Here is an 18,238-nt window from a genome sequence, read left to right on the forward strand (position 1 = left end):
ATCACTAGGTTTACTGGGCAGGCCTGGGTGGCTCACCGATTAATTGAAATTCAAAATTATCACTTCATCTCTCCTTCCAGAGGATCTGCCCGACCTGCATATTTTTATTATTTCCTTCCTGCCTCTACTTCAGAATTCCAACGTCTGAAGGCACTACCATTTACGACACCTGTAAAGATCTCATTTTATTGTCCATCTCAAAGCACATTTCAATTATAATTCATCTGAATGCAAGTAGAAGGACTATTGCAGGAGCAAATTTAGTTGATGTAAGAGATCAAATATTGGTTACTTTTCAAATGATTTATTTTGTAAAAATGGATTACAGACATGGTTGGTGGGAAGGAAAACAATTAGCCAAAGGTGATGAACACTGCAATGGACCAGTTGGAGAAAAATACATAGTAGATAAGAAACATTAAAAATACAGCTGTAAAAATACTTTCACAAAAAAACATTCAATTTTATTTTAAAATATTCAATGTAAATCTTGAAACTTGAAAAACTCACAAGCATGCATTGACTCAAGTTGTAGAACTCAAGCCAAAAGGTTGTTAACAGGCATGATTTAAAATCAAAATAGTGTGATGCATCTCCTGAAGCACATGTTTTGACAATCACCTCAATACAATATGCTGGCTTCACAGCTGATTAGTGACATTTTCAAACCTGCAAGGGCAAAAGATAAAGAAAAATATATCACTATTGCACAATTCCAAGACTTCACAAATATGTTTAACTGAAAGGACCAGGATTAGGCTAGTAGTTTCACAAGGCTATATCATAATTCAATAAAATAATATTTAATCTTTAATTCCATTTTCACTCAGTTTTGCTTCATAAAGCCCACTGTTAACAGAAATGTAAACATGGACTTAAAATTAATAACTGATCAGTCTCCAGCTACTGTTAGCTGAAGTGTGTTTTAAATATTTCACTTCTTGTACAATTGCTTCCTAACTTAACCTGAAAACTAAACACTGCTGGAGAAACTCAGTGGTTCCTGCATTAGTGCGAGAAAGATATTTTAGGCCAGTACTCTTCAAGACTGGGGTTGCAGAGAAGCCAGTGCAAAGATGACAGGGACTCATGTGAGATTGGTGGACCAGGAAGAGGTGACATAAGGCAGATGGAGGCAAAAGAGTGGCAGATGCCAGACGAAGGAAGAAAGAGGCAAGAAAAACAAAGGGGTCAGATGGAAGAAGATGAGTCGTAAGGGGTGGAGTGTGTGGTTAGAAAGGTTGCCAGTGCTGGAATCTGATAAAGCGACAATGGTCATAAAGAAAGACATCAGTTGGAACTGAAGGGGTGGGGGGAAGAAAAGATAGCAGAAGAATCCAGTGAGGCGATGGGAGCGGAGGGGTCTGGACGCAAAGAGAGGGGAATGAGACTAGGCAGGGGACTGGGTGGAAAGGAGGCCAAAAAAAGGGAAAAGGATAAGGTAAGAGGAAGAGTAGAAGGTATACAGAAGAAGAGAGAAAGGGCTTATATCCTGAAATTAGGAAAATTCTATGTTAATACCATTGGGTTTTAGACTGCCAGGTGGAGCATGAGGTGTTGTTCTTCAACTTTACATTAGGTCTCTCTCTTGAAGTGGAGAAGGTCCAGGACAGACTGATCAGTGTGGGAACAGAAAAGGGAGAAATGGCACCCAACCAGGAGCTCAGGAGGATCCATAAATCTGCACTTGACCCTTTTGAATTCCTTCAGCAGATTGCGTTTAGATTCAGATTCCAGCATTTGCAGTCTCCTGTGTCTCGAATTTGCTCCTCAAAACTGAGACTAATTTTTAAGGCCAAGTTTCAAGAAATATTTGAGCAACAGCTTGAACATTCAAACACTTAATGCTCAGGACATTATGGGCAGCCCTTCCACTATGATAACTCTTGACTCTTATCACCAGGAACCTAATTTGTACCACGACAAAGATGTGCACTGCAGCTACTTGCCAAGGCTTTATACAAAATTAGTCACAAGACCTGTAGCCTCTACCTAACTGGGCAAAGGAGCAACTGCCTAACACCACCACCCACAAATTACCTTCTGAGTCACACACCCACCAACCCAAAATTATATATTTCTATTTCTTCAATCACAAGATGAAAATCTTGAAATGGCAGCAGTTCTTAATGGAAAATTAGTACCACCATCATCTTAGGGAAATTATGCAATAAGCAATGTTCTTATTAAATATTTGTTCTTAATATGCGCTTAATCAATTGAAATAAAACGAGAGCCAGAAGATTTTCGGATGGACTGACTCTTCATAACATTTAGTCAGCTGGAAAGGCCAAAGGGCAAGGTGCTTAATCCTTTTAACATCCAGGAATTGCACAGAGATGTGCAGAGCCAGATCTCAACATTGCAGGTCCCTTGCCGTTTCCAAAAGCATGGAATTGGTAAAAAAAGGGTGGTAAAAATTATTTTGGTCCTCGCAGAAGTTTAATCCTCAATGGTGCCAAGAATCTTAATTTACTGTTCACAAATATCCCTTTATCTTGAATTTCTTCAAATGCTTTTCCAACCCAATGTAGAGATAATCTCACCTTTAAATTACCCCGTCCACATTCTGGAACAAAAATCTGCTGGCAGTCCACCTTTTGCTTTTATTACTTCAACATCCACCGTTCCGCACAAATTGTTCCATGGAGAACATCAGCTTTTACATATATTTTCTCATACGTTTGTTTAAAAGATTTTAAAGGCTCCCATCTAATCACTCAATCTTGCACTCAATCACTCAAAATTCCATGTTAATTCACATTTCTTCACAGCATCCTAGGGAATCCAATACCACAACATTCTTCTTTCAATGCAAAACGAGCATGTTTAAAAGTCTCTGAATGACCTTGTGTAAACTATTCTCACTCTCATTTCTTATGATTCAAAGCAAAGTTAAACTGAATAATCAGAATTCAGCCATTGAGTAATGATAGTCTATTTCACACATATGCCCCCATGATCTCATGTAATGCAAGTCCAGGAAGTGTTGGCATTTGTCTTTATCCCCACGTTCAAAAACAAGCATCATAATTAAAATGAATGCAAGAAAAAGTGGAAAGGCAGAGCTAAATTAGAGGACAGAAATTCGAATATTCCCCAAAGAAATAAAGTGTTACAGCTGCTCCTCAACTTATGATGGGATTACAATCCGATAAACCCATCGCAAGTGGAAAATAAGTTGTGAATACCTCACCTACTGAATATCATAGCCTAGCCTACCTTAAACGTGCTCAGAACACTTACCGTAGCCTTCAGATGGGCAAAATCATCAAGTGTTAAGTTGTACAGTTACTCACCATTAATGTACACAGGTGAAAGTATACTGGGCCTGAAGAATGTTTGAAGTACTGAACTAAAATTAAATGATGGCTGGTGGGGATGCTAAAGTGACTGGGTTATTAATTTCTCTCTTTTCTGATGATGCTCGTAGAACGCACTGCGTCATCGACACTTGTTGATGGTTTAACAGGCATAGTCTTCTTCACGAAGATATGAATTTTTGACTGAACAGTTTGTTTCTTTTCATTGTAAATTTCTCTGTAGCAAGCAAGAGCATTCTGTATCTACCCGTCAGCTCTTGCAAATCTCTCGTAATTGACTTCCATTTCTTCTAACATCCGTATGCCACTATTTATAGTAGCAAGCAGCTTGGCCAGTCTCTTTTGAACTTTATTGGTGCCTTGAATCTCGGCATTGTCTTGGTCTCTTCATGAATGTAGGTACGCTCTGGCATACACTTCCAGAACAAGCCTGTCTCATCAACATTAAATATTTGTTCTAGCAAATATTTTTCATCAACAATTATCCTATGCAGCTCTCCCTTAATAGCTTTGGCAACTTTAGTATCAGCACTTGACTCACAGTTAACTTTCACATTATGAAAATTAAGACACCTTTAGAAGCATTAACTTGCTGTAAACGTTTGTAAACAAGTAGGATCATCAGCACGATCTTTAAGCGTATCAAAAAGACTTCTTGCCTTCGCCTATATCAGTAGGCGAAGCACTATCCACTTTGCATTTGATCTTCCATCCACATGACAAGAAATCTTTCCATATCATCAATTGGCCCAGGTCTTTATGATGATAGTGGAATTCACTGATGCTGACAATTTGACTGCATCACTGATTCGCTTCTTATCCTTTTAAGATGGTTGAGATGGTCGATTATTAAAGTCCTAACTCACATGCTATGGCATGCCGCCTTCATGCTGAGCAAGAATCTTGAGTTTCGTCTCCAGAGTAATTGCTTTCCTCTTTTTCTTCTCACCAGAAGCAGGAGACATACATGGACATTTAGCAGACATGATGGGATACAAAAACACAATATAAAAAAAATGCTTTCAATACTGTATTGGCCCAGTATCGCGTACCATCTATCGCAAGTTGAACCATCATAAGTAGAGGAGCACCTGTAGTTTGTTGGCTTGCCAAGAGATGGGGAATGTTGGTGGATGGGGTAATGGATCACGGGGAAAAGTGAACAAACCCATCACAATTTTACCCACCAACACAAACCTTTATGTGTACTTTTCTCACACAAGTTCATGGAACCAGTTCAAGAGAATGGAGGAAAAAAGGAAAATTTACTTTAAAAAAAAGAATGGCCCATTTTCCTTTCACACTTTGTGACTTTTGTTAATTCTTATCTTGTAAAAAAAATGCAATTTCAGAATTCAAATGCAGTTGGTAGACAAAATTGAGAGAAGGACAGATACTGGATGAGTTTAGGAATGATGTTAATAGCAGAATCTATTTCATTCATCCTCAACATTCTTCCTTTATCTCTCATACTTGTAAATCAAGGTTTAGCATTTCAGGTAGTTTGATTCAGATGACCCACTACGTTCATCCAGAACGTTATGTGGAGATTTACTTACATTGGTTATTGTAAGATCCAAGGGGTCATTTGGTGATGCCCCAAGCCTTTGAAGAGCATCTTTTAGTTGCTTACGTATTTCTTCGTAATTTGGTTCTTCATCATACTTCAGTGATATCACATGATGGAAGTATTTCTTCAGTTCATCTATAAATTAACCAGAACCTCTGAAGTAAATATCTTGTGAGACTGAATTTATTCAGCAACAATTCACTCCTCTTCAGGCTTGAAAAGGTTTAATCACTTTTATTGCCTACAGAAAGTAACTTGGCATTTAAGTATATTTTACTTCGGCAAATCATCAAAACAGATTAGGAAATTGAATAAAATCTTGTTAAACAAGTTAGGAAACTGTGAAGATTAAGGGAGTAAAACCAATCCAAAATAGGAAGTCAGAACTTAAAGGGAAAGTTAATTTACAAGATTAATTCCTAACAATATGACCAAAAGATTAATTTATTTGGGTAGATTGGTGGAAAGAAAAACAACAGATGAAAGTTCACACAGTACATGTTACTAAGTGTGTATGAAGAAAAAAAAATCAAAGCAAGGACCAAATGACGAGGAGCAGAACAAGCTCTATGTCAGGGATTTCCAACCTATGGAGCATGCAGCAAAAGTGGTGCAATGGATGATTAAAAGCAGCCATTGCACCCCAGTGATAATAATAAAATAACCTACTCATGCAAAAAGTATGAACCAAAAACCAATTTGTAGAAAAAAAATCTATAACAGGAATTTATAGCTTAGAGCTATAAATGGGTTTTACTCAGAATAAATCTAAAACTTAGCAGTTTGATTATTTCATGCACCTCTTTTGGCGAATGCTATTTTCTTACACATTAATCGGTTTTCAATTTTATAAAATGTTCAATAAGTCAATCGGGGAAAGGAGGACTTTGGTTCTGCAGTCGTTCCATAACTGTTCAATACACATTTGATACTTGTTTGATCCTGAGGCGTCAGGGGTCTGCACCAGTGATGTGTCGCGTGTTTTTGCGAGTCAGTTTACAATAGACACTCGTATCCCATGGAGTTTTGCTTTGTTCGCCCTTCGTGAAAATTTGCAGTTTCATACTTTTTTGAAAATTAAGCCGTTTTTACATTCACAGTTGAAAAGAAAATGAGCAAAAGTATAGCAGAAAGTGAGCATGAATTCAATAAATATTTACAGCAGGTCTGTAAGGAAAACCATTGTGGATTGTTTGTGAAAACACTTTCTCACGTAATAGAAGACATAATCTTAATAGACACGATAAAGAAGACCCAAGAAGAGCCGTGGGAGCTGCCTCAATGACCATTGCCGAGTAGCAGTAACTTCTAATGTGTTGAAATGATTTGAGGCTGGTCATGGCCAGAATTAACATGTACCTAAGATCGAGACCCACTGTAATTTGCCTATCGTCACAATGCTCCCCAGCAGATGCAATATCGCTGGCTCTCCACTTAGCTCTGAATCACCTCGAAAACAGCAATTCATACATATGACTGCTCTTCATCAACTACATCTCAGCCTGGAGGAGTCACGTGATGGAGTAGTGGCCGGTAGGGGAATTCCAGCCCTCTCCAGAAAAGTAAAAAAAGGTAGAGAAAAAACAAAGGCACTAACACAGAAACCATAACAAATTGAAAGTGAAAGTGTGGATAAAATGGCAGCAAAGAAAGAAAAATCAAAAACAACGGGAAGAAAAGAAGAAGGAAGGACGTCGGAGGAGGAAGGTGAAGGCCTTACCGGTACGAGGAGGCCCGCCGTGGAGAGAGAAGCCCGCTCCCTGAGGTCCGTGGAAACCCCAAACTCAGGACTACAAAAATGGCTCACGGAGCCAAACAAAAGTGCGCAACCGCGCAACACAAAAATAACACTGACGGGAGGGGGGACCAGCTGAGGAGTAAATCTCCACAGCTGAAACAGACAACTACAACACAACAGCAAGACTCTCAACAGGAAAACATAGAAAATAACGAGAACAAGAAGGAAGAAAATAAAAATAGGAAATCATAGAAACAACAGATGACCAACCCAGAGGAAGAAGATCAACACCAAGACACTTTTAATAAAAATAAGAAGAACAAGAATACCCAACAAAATAAAATAAACAACCCAACAAGAAAACCAGAAGAGACAGAGGTAAAGGACACAGCTCCTGGAGTGGACTCAGAAGAAGTGGAGGAAGAACACAGAGAAAAGGAAGATGAAGGGAAGGGCAAGTACATGGATATATTTTTTTTAAAGAATATATGGAAACAGTAAAAGAATGGCAGACACAAGAATTCAGTGAAATAAAAGAATAAAAAGTACAGAAGAAAAAGTGAATAGATTAGAGATGATCATGACAGATATAGGAAAAAGAGTAGACAAGGTGGAAGAACGAGAAACAGCCATAGAAATGGAAGTAGATGACTTAAAAAAGAAATTAGAAGAATCTGATAAAAAGTTAAAGAAACACAGGAGCTGTTAGCTCAGAAGATAGATATAATGGGAAATTATAATAGAAGAAACAATATAAAGATAGTGGGCCTTAAGGAAGATGAAGAAGGCAAAAATAGGAAAGAATTTATAAAAGAATGGATCCCCAGGGTCCTAGGAAGACCAGAATTACAGGAAGAAATGGAAATAGAAAGGGCACACAGAACATTAGCCCCCAAACCACAACCACAACAAAAACCAAGATCTATTCTAGTAAAATTCTTAAGATATACAACAAGAGAACATATATTGGAGAAGGCAATGAAAAAAATAAGAGAAGACAAAAAACCACTGGAATAGAAGGGTCAAAAATTTTTTTTCTATCCAGATATAAGTTTTGAACTCCTGAAGAAGAGGAAGGAGTTCAATGCTGCAAAAATGACCCTATGGAAAAAAGGTTATAAATTTATGTTAAATTATCCAGCGGTACTTAAAATAGTTATTCCGGGGCAGCAAAGGAAACTATTCTCGGATCCGGAAGAAGCACGAAAATTTACAGAACAACTACAAAACAGACAGAGAGATGAAGAGATGTAACAAGAACAAAAATGACAACAAACTATATATATATATATATAAAATATATATATATATAAAAAAAAATATATATATATCTATATATGTAAATAGAGTATGTAAGAACTAAGAAGGGAAAGAAAGGGAAGAAAGGAAGTAAGGAGGGAATTAAGAGAGTGACCTTTGTTATATATGAAGATTAAAATCTTTTCTGGGGAGGGGCTGGGTGGGGAAGAATAACAGTCACTGTAAAATCAGTTGACGCTTGCGAGCGGATTCGCAAATCCAAATGGAGAGGGGAGATGTGGTTGCCCGACAAGGGACAAAGGGCAACTCAGAAAGGGGAGGGACTATTGGGGTTAAAGGAATTTTAGATATGAGAATAGTGGAAATATTTTATGTTTTAGAAATGTTGTCTTATAATGTGTTCAAAAAAAAAGCAGAAATGGATAAGAAGGGAAGGTGGTGGTGATGAAGCGGAAATGAGATGTAAACAGAGTATGAGATGGCCATGTTGAACTATATGACTATAAATATTAACGGAATACATAACCAAATCAAAAGGAAGAGGCTACTAAATTTATTGAAAAAAGAAAAAATAGATATAGCATTCGTGCAGGAAACACATCTAACTAAAGTGGAACACAAGAAATTAAAGAGAGATTGGATAGGACATGTAACAGCAGCATCATATAATTCAAAACCCAGAGGAGTAGCTATATTAATCAATAAAAATGTAGTCAATCAAAATAGAAGAGGAAATAATAGATCCAGTAGGGAGATATGTAATGATGAAATGTCAGATATATTTAGAATTTTGGAATTTACTCAATGTATACTCACCTAATGAAGAAGATCAAAAATTTATGCAAGATATCTTTTTGAAGATGGCAGATACGCAAGGGAACATACTAATAGGAGGGGATTTTAACCTTAATTTGGACTCAAACATGGATAAAACTGGAAAAAAAACCAACAGAAAGAACAAAGTAATCAAATTTATAATTAAATCTATGCAAAAAATGCAACTTTTGGATATATGGAGGAAACAACACCCAAAGGAAAAGGAATATTCATATTATTCGGGTAGACACAAAACATACTCAAGGATAGACCTATTCCTGTTATAAGCCCACATTCAAGGGAGAGTTAGGAAAACGGAATATAAAGCTAGACTATTATTGGACCACTCACCCCTGTTATTGGCAATAGAGCTAGAGGACATCCCACCAAGAATGTATAGATGGAGATTAAACTCCATGCTACTTAAAAGACAGGATTTTAGAGAATTCATTGAATGACAAATTAAAATGTACTTTGAAATAAATATGGAATCAGTGAAAGATAAGTTTATACTATGGGACGCAATGAAAGCGTTCATCAGAGGGCAAATAATAAGTTATGTAACTAAGAAGAAGAAGGACTACAATTGGGAAACAGAACAGTTGGAAAGGGAAATAACAAATATAGATAAAGAATTAGCAATAAAGGAAGATACAACTAAAAGAAGAGAATTGGCAGACAAAAAATTAAAATATGAAACACTACAAACATATAAGGTGGAGAAGAACTTAATGAAGACAAAACAGAAATATTATGAGCCTAGGAGAAAAAATGCACAAAATTCTAGCGTGGCAGCTTAAGACAGAACAAACTAAAAGAATGGTATTGGCATTAAGGAAAAAAGGACAAACAAATTACATATAATCCAACGGAGATCAATGAAAACTTCAGGGAATTCTACGAGCAACTATATCAAACTGAAAACGAAGGGAAAGAAGACAAAATAGATGAATTTCTAACTAAAATTGAACTACCAAAATTACAAACAGAGGAGCAAAATAAATTAATAAAACCATTTGAAATAGAAGAGTTACAGGAGATATTAAAAAAACTACCGAACAATAAAACACCAGGGGAGGATGGATTCCCAATAGAATTCTATAAAACATTTAAAGATTTATTAATTCCTCCCCTCCTGGAAGTAATCAACCAGATTGATAAAACACAAAACATACCAGATTCATGCAAAATAGCAATAATTACAGTAATTCCAAAGACAGGGAAAGATCCACTAGCACCAGCGTCATATAGACCAATATCTCTACTTAACACAGATTATAAGATAATAGCTAAACTATTAGCAAACAGATTGGCTGACTATGTACCAAAAATAGTAAATCTAGACCAAACTGGATTTATTAAAAAAAGACGAACAATGGACAATATCTGTAAATTTATTAACTTAATTCATGCAGTAGAAGGAAATAAAACTCCAACAGTAGCAGTTGCTTTAGACGCAGAGAAGGCCTTTGACAGAGTAGAATGGAATTATTTATTCAAAGTACTACAAAAATTCAGCTTACCAGAGAAATATATTAATTGGATTAAAGCATTATATAAGGGGCCATTGGCGAAAGTGACAGTAAATGGATATATATCAAAATAATTTAACTTAAGCAGATCAACAAGGCAGGGATGTCCACTATCTCCCTCACTGTTCGTGTTAGCTATAGAACCACTAGCAGAACTGATAAGAACAGAAAATAAAATAAGAGGGATAAAAATAAAAGAGAAGGAATATAAAATCAGTCTACTTGCAGATGACGTTATAATATACTTAACAGAACCAGAAATATCAATAAAAGAATTACATAGGAAATTGAAGGAATATGGAGAATTATCGGGGACAAGATCAACGCAAATAAAATTGAAGCAATGCCAATGAATAATGCGGATTTCACAAAGTTCAAGAAAGAATCACCATTTAGATGGCAAACAGAAGCAATGCGATACCTAGGTATACAACTAAATAAAAATCTCGGCCATCTATATAAACTAAATTATCATTCATTAATGAAAAAAATTACAAGACGACTTAGAGCATTGGAAAGACTTACCACTAACACTGATAAGAAGGATAAACTGTATTAAAATGAACATTTTCCCAAGGATACAATACCTATTTCAGTCATTACCAATTCACCTAACAGAGAAATTCTTCAAGGAGTTAAAGAAAATAATAAGGAAATTTTTATGGAAAGGGGGATGGGAACTGAGGATAGCACTAGATAAATTAACAGAATGGTACAAACAAGGAGATTACAACTACCAAACTTTAAGAATTATTATAGAGCCGCACAATTAAGATACCTATCAGATTTTTATCAAACAAGGGAAAAACCAGATTGGACCAGATTAGAACTAGATAAAATAGGGGAGAAGATACCTGAACATATACTATATAAATGGGATGAAAAATTGGTGCAACGTAGGAATTCACCGGTATTGCATCATCTGCTCAACATTTGGAAGAAGATTCATGTAGAAAGGAATAAGACAAATTACCAACTACCAAAACTAATATTGTCGCAAAATCAACTAATCCCTTTCACAATAGATAACCTTTCCTTTAGAGAATGGGAGAGAAAAGGGATCAAAAGAATAGAAAATTGTTTTTTGGGAAATAAATTACTATCCTTTGAACAAATGAAGGATAAATATAATATAACTCACGATACAATGTTTGCATACCACCAACTGAAAACCTACTTGAAGGACAAATTGGGAAACATTCTGAGGTTACCAGAAGGAAGCAATTTTGAATATGTGATTACAGACACAATGATAATTAAAAAATTTGTAACAAACATGTACATCAAACTGCAAGAAAAGGAGAACGAGGAAACAAACGGTAAACCTAAACAAAAATGGGAACGAGATCTAAACATAAAGATAAAGAATGAAACATGGGAAAAGCTATGCTCCGGAACTATGAGAAATACAATAAACACGAGGTTACGCATGATACAATATAACTGGATACACAGGCTATACATCACACCTCAAAAGTTAAATAAATGGGACCCAACAGTATCAGACAGATGTTTTTGCTGTAAAAAGGAAACGGGAACAACAATTCATGCAATTTGGACATGTGAGAAAGTGGAAAAATTTGGGGAAGATCTAAACCAGATATTAAATAAAATCACAAAAAGCAATATACCAAAAAACCTAAAGATCTTCCTCCTAAGTAATATAAGAAATAAAGAATTTGGACTCTATTTGGATGGAGTACAAAAAAGATTTGTTATGATAGCCCTAGCTGTAGCAAAAAAATGTATTATGTCAACCTGGAAATTAGAAGACAACTTGAGAATACAACAATGGCACATAGAAATGAATAAATGTGTTCCATTAGAAAAAATAACATATAATTTAAGAAATAACATCACAATATTCGAACAAATATGGGAGCCATACATGAAATACAATAGAGAAATCCTACCATGGACTTCCACCACCTAAAATGACAGAAGGAGAAGACAACGAAAAGAGCTGACTCAGTAAAATTTCTTGTTTATTTTTATTAAGTGACAACATTGTTTAACGGGTTTAATGTATCTTATAGATTGAACTTCAAATAAATGGGAAAGGGGGTGAGGGAGGGAGGGAAGGGAGGGGGGAAAAGAGGGAGAAAATGACACTGTATATATTCAAGAAAAAAAATGTCTGTATGTATCTTGGTCAATGTGGTTTATAGTGTGAAAAATAAAAAATTTAAAATTAAAAAAAACTACATCTCAGCCTTTAATACCATTATTTCCTCAGTGTTGGTCAAGAAGCTACAAACTCTGGGCCTCTGTTTTTATATTAAATCAATACATCATGAAAAAATGCTAAATATGTCTATATTAACATATTTTTACAAGAACTGAATGGGCTAACGAGAGTTGTATCACACATCTGAACTCGTACATGAAAAAATTGACTCATGGAATGTAAAACATTAGCCACCCCTGCTGAACATCCTCTTACTTATGCCAATTGTCAAAAGATCACAACAATTTGATCAACTTCAGCTTCACTTTATACATCCTCCCCACACTGCAGATTCTATTCTGGATAAAATTCAGTTTACTTTAGCCTTGAATACGTTTAATGAGATAACCTCCCAGCTTCCTGGTCAGAAAACGTCAATGCCAAAGATTCATAATCCTTAGAGAAAATAAATCCTCTTTACTTCCATCTTAAGTAGACAATTCCTTATTCGAAGCATAATCTTGAATTGTCCTAGTTCTAGATTTCCTCAGTAGGAGAAAACATCCTTTAAGTTCAAGTTTATCATAATCCGATTGTACAACCTGACAAAAATGCATTCTCTGGTCCTCGGTGCAAGAATATGAAAACATACGCAGACATAATGTACATATAGCATGCATATAAGAATAAATATTGTTAAATAAATAGAGGAGTCTCAGAGGGTTTGTATGAGCAGTTTTTCAGTGGTTCAGCATTCTCACTGCCCATGGGAGGAAGCAGTTCCTCAGGCTGGTGGTACAAGATACTCTTCTACCTCTTTCTCAATAGGAGTAGCTGGAAGATGCTGCATGCGGGGTGATGGGGTCCAACTATTTTCCAAATCCTCTTCAGACAACAATCCCAGCAGATCACATCAATGGAGGGAAGGGAGGATCTATATTGCCATGTCCAATAGATCATCTCTTAATCTGCTCATTTCCAAAAGAACATCAACTCAACCAACTTATTTCCTGAGGAGACAACCTTTTTCAATCTACCTAACCTTCTCTAAACTTTTCCAACTCCGTTTGTCACCATTTAAATACTTCTACTATTTATCCTTCCAAAGTGGATGTCTTCACGTTTACCAACATTGCACACCATCTGTCAGTTAACCTACCTATATATCTCTCATTCCTCTCCCTAGCTAGTAACTGCAGACTCTTGATGTCTTCAACACAATGTGCTATTTGTAACATAAAATAAATTGCTGGCATTTAAGATCTGCAGAATGGACTTTTCAGTCATGGTTTAAATTTTAGACATTGGAAAAGATACATATTTTGAGGCTTGCTGGAGATTGGAGTTTAACGTGATCAGTCACAATTTATGGAATAACTACTGATATTGTGGAGCTCAATTTATCACAAATCATGCAGAGGGTAGCAAGTATGTGGAACAATCTGTCAGAGGAAGTGGAACAGCATTTAGACAGATTCATGGATTGGAAAAGTTCAGCGCAAAATGAGCTACATGGCACTACATTAGGGAGGCAACATGGCCAGCATGAACGAGTTTAGGTGAAGGGTGTTTTTATATGCTTTCAAATTCTGTCAATAACTCAATGGATCAGTTTACCTGATCAGTTTTCAATGGATGAAAATTACATTATTGTGCAATGGTCACCGCCAACATACAAAAGATGCACAGATACTTCAAAACGAGCTTTATTTTATTACACTTCCAACTCCCTCTATTATCGTCAATTTAGTTTGTCAGAAAAATAGCAGGCTGACAAATGCATAAGCAGATATGGTTAGTCAGTAACCCTTGTTGCTCTTCCCCTACCATGTAAAGGGTGAATGCAAGACAATGGGTTGGTTGCTTCATTCATTCAAATCACAGATGTTACGAAATAAATAACTATTCACATTCAGAATACTTTTAAACTCATCTTACTTGGGATTTTTCTTTTCCTGAAACAAGACTTCAGGAGACTTTCTAGGTCAGTCTTGTAACTAGTAGGAATTAAAGTAAACAATCTTGTTAATCTATAAATCTTAATGCTTGAAAACATTTCCTGTTTAAAACACTTAAGATGTCATACAGTATGGAAAGGTAAATATAACTCAGAATTTGAAGAAACTTTTGCAAGATTATTTAGTCTGAGAAAAATAGCAATTATAAGCTTGTTAATATATCATAATTCTGAAATATGTCCTGAACCACAATTAACCTTCATGACAAAGTTATTTAAATCAAAAGTTAGTTATAGTAAAATCTCCAATATCCAGCACCTACAGATTGCGGATCCTGGATATGCAGATTTTCCAGTTGCCTCAGATACACTTTTATGATTGCCTAACTACTGTAATACAGCTGCATGAAGAATAAAGAGTTTAAAAGACAAAAGACAGTGCAAAATGTAAGTAATTTGGAAAAAAAATCAGTATTGTAGTCCTTAATTAAGTAAAGTTCACGTTAATCAAGTTATTCCTGTAATTTACAACATTTAAATTTAAATTTGAACCCCGGTCAATGGCACTGTAACAGCATTGCACTGACCTCTACGCTAACCACGTCACCATTATAATTCACCTCCTCCCCAAAGTTTACAGATAAAGCCTTACTAACATACTTAATAATATACTAATAACGATAAAGACTTGCACGGCAGGGATAGGAATGGCGGACTCTTCACCCTGGGCGCCGCCATTTTATTCAAATTCAACTTTATTGAAATTTTATTCAATCAGCTCCTGTAGGCGGGGTACAAGTGGCATTGGCCAGCTCTTCATCCTGGGCATTGAATAAAGTTGTGTTTGAATAAAATGGCAAACAGCTGCTGCAGTCTGCTGGCTGAATGTTTGCTCCCATCTTCACCAAGGGTTTGTGTGTTGCTTTGGAGAACATTTACTGTTGCAATTTAAAACTTTTGCTTATTTTAAATGTATTTATTTATTTTGCCGGTTGTTAAAATTCCAGATGTTGTGGATTTTACAGTACACTTTGTAGCCTTAAAAGGGACATACTCCTATCATTATGCCAACGTTCTCACAATGCATATTTCTTCTGACAAATATTCAAATTATATGAATATTTCTAATCCTAATTTCTCAAGTGTTACACATTATTTCATTTCTTTCCAGAGCTAGAAGTTTCATATATTACAACAAATGGAATGGATTTTCCTCTCCCAATTATCCTACGTTCATGTCACTTACAATGGTGACACTTAAGTGATGTCCAGCTTCATGCATTCCCCAGAGAATTTGAGGAACTTTGAGTATCTAAAAGACCTGGATTAAAAGACTTATACTGAACTGACTTTTGAATAATAATCTGAGACTGATCTTGGAGGAACTTCAGCAAATGTGTCAACTAGCTACAGTAGTTCCTTTCTCAAATCCAACAATTTCAAATCATATATTGATACTTAAATTTTAAAGTTTTCTTAAATTATATGTATTTAAGTCATTTCACAGCATAAAAACTTACTTTTGCTTTGTTTCCATGACAAAATGGGGTGAGTCAACTTTATTAGACCAAGGCAAAGAACCACACAATGCCTTCAGTATGCAATAACCCAGGTTTTCAAGATCACTGCGCCTGGAAGGCCCTACAATACACAAATACATCTGTTTACTTTCTTTATTGATTCAGTAAACTAAAGACAATGAAAACATTTCACTTTATCAAACCAACAATGCAATCAGCTGCATCCCTCAAATTTGCATGACACATTACCTGCTTGAACTCAAAGACATAGTTAACTATAACAAAGTTCACCACAAGGTTTATCTGTACTTGCATCAAAATAGTACTTGCAGCTTTCAGGATTTGCTGCCATTTCTGGAATATATCCCTGGCTTAGTTAAGACCAATACAGAGAATGAAAAAAATGTCTCACAACAGCATCGTACCAGCTCCTTTATGTGCATCCACACTGATCAGCTCCACAGTGCCCTCGTGTGGTGTTCTGCTCCCTTCTTTGTATTCAACATGCTTACCATCAGGGCAGTACCTGAATGCAAAAGAGTAACCTGCTAGGTACACCTGAAAAGAAAATTCAGTATTTGTACTTCAGTGAATCCAGTTTATTGCTTTAAATAATTGTAAAATGGCAAAGCATTATGCACATAAGGATTTGCATTGTACCACCTGAGCAACATGCCTTGCTTTCCTGAATCAGCTAGATTCTGTTATAATTAATGTAAAAAAAAAACATTGTTCAAATATTTTTTTAACTATTTGGGTTTTTTTTCCCAGTTTTTATTCCTCATCACAATTAATTTTACACAAATTTACTTCCAATTCATTTGTCTTTGGATACTGTTGTGTGTGTGTGTGTGTGTGTGTGTGTGTGTGTGTGTGTGTGTGTGTGTGTGTGGGGGGGGGGGGGGGGGGATGTCCTACCAACGCTTAACCACAGTGATCAGATCTCTGGCAATGAGTCTGGCCCTGAGGCTCAGAAGTGAAGGTGGGAGAAAAGGAGAGCAATAGTGATAGGGGATTCAATAGTGAGAGAGGCAGACAGGAGATTCCATGGACATGAAAGAGACTCCTGGATGGTTTGTTGCGTCAGGGACTTCTTGGATCAGCTCCATGGCATACTGTAATGGGAGGGTGAACAGCAAGAGGTTGTGGTACATATTGGTACCAAAGATACAGGTAGGAACAGAGCTGGGTAGGAAGCTGAAAATCAGGACCTCAGGATTGCTACCTGTGCCTCTCATCAGAGAGGGCAGGAATAGGATGATAAACCAGGTGAATACATGGCTGTATGACTGATGGAGGTGGCAATGTTCCAGTTTGGGCTCCATCTGAACTGGAAGGGGACCAATATACTGGTAGTGAGGTTTGTTAGAGCTGTTCTTTGGCAGGGGGTTGGGAAACAAAATTATAGGGCAGAGAATAGAGCAGATGCAGAAAGGTTGATCCAATATGTAGTGAGATTGTAAAGAATGGAGGAAATACAAATTTAGTCAGTTGGAGTATTTGAAATGTGTTTATTTCTCTTTTAATAGTTTTCTTTTTTAATATTTTTATTTTACACAAATAAACACACATGTACAAGACACTTATAGAATGCACAATAATGACAAATTATATAACTCAACAAAATGTAAAAACACAGAAAGGGCATCCATAATACAAAAGTACATCAAAAAGAAAATGTTATCATGTATAGGCGTGGCTCTAAACCCCATCCCTAAACCAATATTGTATGACTAAAGAAAAATTGTACTTTATTCTTGAAATAAAATGACAGAGTATGAAATTCGGGATTAATATGTCTAGAGGTTATGAAAATAATTCAGGAATGGTCTCCACAGCACTTGAAACCTTAGATTTGAGTTATTAATTGAGTAACGGATCTTTTCTAAATTTAAACAGGACATAATGTCCCTTAGCTACTGAGCATGAGTGGGCAGGGCAGCATCCATCTATCTAAACCGTATCGTATGTCTGGCCAAGAGAGATGCAAAAGACAGAGTGCGACACTGATTGGAGTTAAAAGAATATCATCCTCTCCAGTTGTACCAAAAAGAACAACCAAAGGATTAGGCTATAGATGTACATTAAAGATTAAAGATAAAGTTTGAAACACAACCCTCCAGTATTTTTCAAGACTTGGACACATCCAGAATATATGAATTAAAGAAGCTTCTTCTCTCTTACATTTATCACAAGAGTTTACATCTGAATAGATACCATTCAACTAGCCGGAATGTTTACGGATATTTTCAACCTCTCTTTGCGGCAGCCAGATGTTCCCACCAGCTTCAAAAGGGCATCAATCATACCGGTACCCAAGAAGAGTAGCGTGGGCTGCCTCAACGACGACCACCC

At 36.3% G+C, this 18,238-nt stretch overlaps 1 protein-coding gene across 5 annotated transcripts in view; it reads right to left on the minus strand.

Annotated features, from left to right (window-relative positions):
- Window positions 1–288: 288 nt before the first annotated feature.
- vrk3 (VRK serine/threonine kinase 3) overlaps window positions 289–18,238 on the minus strand; it is a 50,892-nt gene continuing 32,942 nt past the window's right edge. For all 5 annotated transcript variants that reach the window (XM_069901508.1, XM_069901507.1, XM_069901512.1 and 2 more), the window contains exons 10-14: window positions 16,309–16,441; window positions 15,884–16,004; window positions 14,345–14,403; window positions 4,883–5,028; window positions 289–669 (exon numbers count right to left, since the gene is read on the minus strand). In XM_069901508.1, the coding sequence (XP_069757609.1) occupies window positions 664–669; window positions 4,883–5,028; window positions 14,345–14,403; window positions 15,884–16,004; window positions 16,309–16,441 (465 nt within the window). In that variant the 3' untranslated portion in view covers window positions 289–663. The remainder of the gene's footprint in view (window positions 670–4,882; window positions 5,029–14,344; window positions 14,404–15,883; window positions 16,005–16,308; window positions 16,442–18,238) is intronic.

Source organism: Narcine bancroftii, chromosome 10 (assembly GCF_036971445.1).
Source record: "Narcine bancroftii isolate sNarBan1 chromosome 10, sNarBan1.hap1, whole genome shotgun sequence".
NCBI classification, from domain to species: Eukaryota; Metazoa; Chordata; class Chondrichthyes; order Torpediniformes; family Narcinidae; genus Narcine; species Narcine bancroftii.